This window comes from Anguilla anguilla, chromosome 4, assembly GCF_013347855.1.
Source record: "Anguilla anguilla isolate fAngAng1 chromosome 4, fAngAng1.pri, whole genome shotgun sequence".
Lineage (NCBI taxonomy): Eukaryota > Metazoa > Chordata > Actinopteri > Anguilliformes > Anguillidae > Anguilla > Anguilla anguilla.
In genome coordinates, this window is record NC_049204.1 from 13,690,649 (window position 1) to 13,694,450 (window position 3,802).

General features: G+C 42.3%; 1 protein-coding gene across 2 annotated transcripts; it reads left to right on the forward strand.

Annotated features, from left to right (window-relative positions):
* Positions 1 to 277: 277 nt before the first annotated feature.
* LOC118224511 (transcriptional regulator Myc-like) lies at positions 278 to 3,467 on the forward strand. 2 transcript variants are annotated; one of them, XM_035411981.1, is made up of 3 exons: positions 278 to 512; positions 1,106 to 1,763; positions 2,310 to 3,467. In XM_035411981.1, exons 2-3 carry the CDS (start codon positions 1,115 to 1,117, stop codon positions 2,894 to 2,896), a joined length of 1,236 nt encoding a protein of 411 aa, XP_035267872.1. In that variant the 5' UTR covers positions 278 to 512; positions 1,106 to 1,114; the 3' UTR covers positions 2,897 to 3,467. The 2 variants fall into 2 exon arrangements, with proteins under 2 accessions (XP_035267872.1, XP_035267873.1); XM_035411982.1 differs by having other exon boundaries at positions 1,110 to 1,763.
* Positions 3,468 to 3,802: the final 335 nt, after the last annotated feature.

Below are 3,802 nucleotides of genomic sequence, written 5' to 3' on the forward strand. Positions count from 1 at the left end.
ATGTGCTGTTACTACGACCCTCCCACAACGAAGCACAACGAAAAACTTCCGCGTAAACTAGTACTAATCGTACGATAATTTATATCCATTATATCGAAGATTTATATGTTTGAATCGAAGGACTAAAATGAATTTAAGGTGACCTGATGCAAAAAAATTACAACAGATATAAACTGGCCTTAGAACGCAATATTCACTTGGCGGGAAATGGCGGAAGGATATATATACAGGGAGTGAAGAAAAAAAAAACCAATCCGTAGTATTAAAACCCGCGGGAGCTGATGATCTTATTCTTGCAGCAAATGGAAAGCCGTGCAGCGGTCTTCGCAGTTTAGAGTACGAGCTGCATGCCTAACTAGACGCATAACAGGAAAGTGAGGACTTAACCCAAGCATTGGCGAGGACTACTCCCACTTTGGAATATTACTTTCACTTGGCACTTACCGGCGTGGTTTATTTATACACATTTTCTCATCGAATTGAGTTTTCCATTTGTCTTTGTCACTGACACGGTAAGACATTTGCTTATAATTTAGCTAACGATGGTTGAAAGTGTCCGTTTAGTTGACTTCGTAAATTTTGTGTTTTTCCGATGCGACTTGTAGCTTGCTCATTAAAATATGCTTTTCGTAGTGATTGTCTGGGTTTGACACAATTAATCATTTAGCTATGCAAGTTAAATAGGGTTTGAAGGGAATTATCCATTTAATTAGAACTAGTACTGACATAGACATGAAATGACCTGTGCACTGTTAACAGCAGAAATCTAAATTGCCGGCTGCTTTTGTAAGCTGTCAGCTGCTGTTTTGACGTGCAGTGTCTCGCGCATATTTTGAATGATCTTTGGAATTCTTGGTCCCTGGAAAACGGGAATTTTATGTAGTTGCTTTAATAACGTCATATATATTTTCAGTGAGGCATTTTTGTTGTTGTTTCTGTTCTAATTTTCCAAGTTTATCGTTAGCTATCTCGGTGGCACCAACGTAATGTTTGCTAGCTGTTTCATTATGTATTATATATTTGTAGTATGCACACTGCTATATCCAGCGCAAATTAACATTTAATGTGAGGGTGTTAAAATAACGATATATTCGTTCTTTCGTAGGCAGTCACCATGCCGCTGAATTCAAGTTTGGCGAGTAAGAACTACGATTACGACTACGACTCCATCCAGCCCTACTTCTACTTTGACAACGAAGATGAGGATTTTTACCATCCGCAACGTAGCCAGCTTCAACCACCGGCTCCCAGCGAGGACATCTGGAAGAAATTTGAGCTGCTGCCCACTCCTCCACTGTCCCCCAGTCGGCGACCCTCTCTGTCCAGCATATTCCCTTCAACGGCAGACCAACTAGAGATGGTCACCGAGTTTCTTGGGGACGACGTGGTCAACCAGAGTTTCATTTGCGATGCGGACTACTCCCAGTCCTTTCTCAAGTCTATCATTATCCAGGACTGCATGTGGAGCGGCTTCTCTGCTGCCGCTAAACTGGAGAAAGTGGTGTCAGAAAGACTTGCTTCACTTCAGGCTGCTAGGAAAGAGTCCTCACTTACTGACACAACGGGCAGCAGCACGAGTCGGTTGAATGCCAGCTACTTGCAAGACCTTAATACCTCCGCGTCGGAATGCATAGACCCGTCAGTAGTCTTTCCATACCCACTGACCGAAACCTCCAAATCCAGCACGATAACGTCACCCCCGATTTTGGCTTTAGACACACCACCAAACAGTGGTAGCAGCAGCAGCAGCGGTAGTGATTCAGGTATGTTCAATCGACTGTTATTGATGTAATTTGCTCAGGCTTTTATGCATAATACGCAGGTAAATGTTTTTACTCTGTTCAAAAAGTTTGCTTGTACAGCTTTTTAGAGCTGGCACATTATAAACGACGAGAGAAAATAGTATTAATTAGCTGAATCTCAACCCCATTAGTGGGAGTTCTGAGTACTATTACCGGTGCATAGTTTTGCGAACCCTGCAGGCAGTCTTGTCCTTGATGTCAGTGATGTAAAGCGTTAAATTATGCTACGGGTCAGCTGACCATGTCGGTGGCAACTGCATATGATTTATTTATTTATTAATTTTTTAACCACACCCCCTTAATTCAAGCTGTAGTCTAGCCTAATGAAGGGTAGGGTTCAATGCTGCAATGTTCAGAAAATATCAGCTGATGAGAAAATGGGTGGGGAGCAGGAATGCTGACATATGTCTTTGAGGAATATTATGCCAATATTCTGTCTTCCGTTAACACTGCTTATTTGAAAATGTCCATCTTTTTAATAATTATTTTTGTTCCCTCTTAATGCAGAAGATGAGGATGACGATGATGAGGAGGAGGATGAGGATGAGGAAGATGAAGAAGAAATCGATGTTGTCACAGTGGAGAAGAGGCAGGCGGTGAGAAGGTCCGACTCGAACGTGCAGGGAGTCCCCAGCAGACCTCACCACAGCCCTCTCGTTTTGAAGAGGTGTCATGTGCCCATCCACCAGCACAACTACGCCGCCCACCCGTCCACGCGGAATGAGCAGCCCGCTGTCAAAAGGCTAAAGCTGGAGAGCAGCGGCAGAGTGCTCAAGCAGATCAGCAACAACCGAAAATGCACCAGCCCCAGGACGTCCGACTCTGAGGATAATGACAAAAGGAGGACTCACAACGTGCTCGAGCGCCAGAGGAGGAACGAGCTCAAGTTGAGTTTCTTTGCTTTGCGGGATGAGATACCGGAGGTAGCGAACAATGAGAAAGCCCCTAAAGTTGTCATACTCAAGAAGGCCACAGAGTGCATCTTCAGCATGCAAACGGATGAGCAGAGACTTGTTTCGCTGAAAGAACAGTTGAGGAGAAAGAGGGAACATTTGAAACAAAGGCTCGAACAGCTGAGGGACTCTCATGTATAAGTTTACATGATGAAAGGACTCGTATTTTTAAGCCTCTAGACATTTCTTTTGCAAATTTAAAGACTTGCTGTGTATAGTTGTGATGTTGCATGCAAATGCAAAAGTTTTGAATTAAGATGTCAACTACACAACCTTTGGAATCCTGTCGATTTCAGTGGTTACCTGCCTCAGTTAAACTTAAGGAAAGGTGGTGAATTAGATTTATTTGTATTTAAGTCATTTATTTTTATTAATAAAATATACAAAAGCAGGGCTTGTCATTTGACGGCCTTAACTTAAATATTAATTTGTTTTGTTTTTTACGTTTTTGTAAATAAGGATTTCATATTTGCTAAGAAATGTATTTTTGAATGTCAGCAATGTCCAGACAGGAATTGGTTTCATCAGATAGTATATGGCTTGCCATAAATGTTCTTTTGATTCTAAATCATAAATGCATTTCTTTAAGAACCTTGCCTTGGACTGTTTATTTTTTTAACTGAACGTGGTCGCGCAAAGATTTGAATCTCATTTTGAAGCTGGCACTTGATCATGCTGTCTGTATGACCAGAATAAATGAATACACAAATAGGTTGTGTTGTCTTGAAGAAAGCCTGCTCAACATGGTGAATGACAGCAATTTAAAATCGTCTGTGGGTGTGTGTGGTGAATTGAGGGTGAGATGCAGTGATGTCCATGTTTCGCAACATGCTGTGCTGGGGAGGGGGATTCGCAAACCAATTTACAGTCCCATCTAAACCCATACTGTGGGGCTTGCATCTGACCATCTCTTCCATAGAGCAGAGCAAAGGATCAAAGGGGCTGATGGGGGATTGAAAGTGTGGAGCTGGAATGTGTTGATCCTTAAAAATCTGCCTAGGGGCTTAAGTTCAGTTGCCAAACATGCTGCATGAATGCTGATCACAC

Excerpts from the sequence above, each read along its gene's own strand:
- LOC118224511 (XM_035411981.1), top strand. The coding sequence starts at position 1,115 with ATGCCGCTGAATTCAAGTTTGGCGAGTAAGAACTACGATTACGACTAC. Across the intron at positions 1,764-2,309 it reads CAGCAGCGGTAGTGATTCAG|AAGATGAGGATGACGATGAT; the intron begins GTATGTTCAATC and ends CTCTTAATGCAG.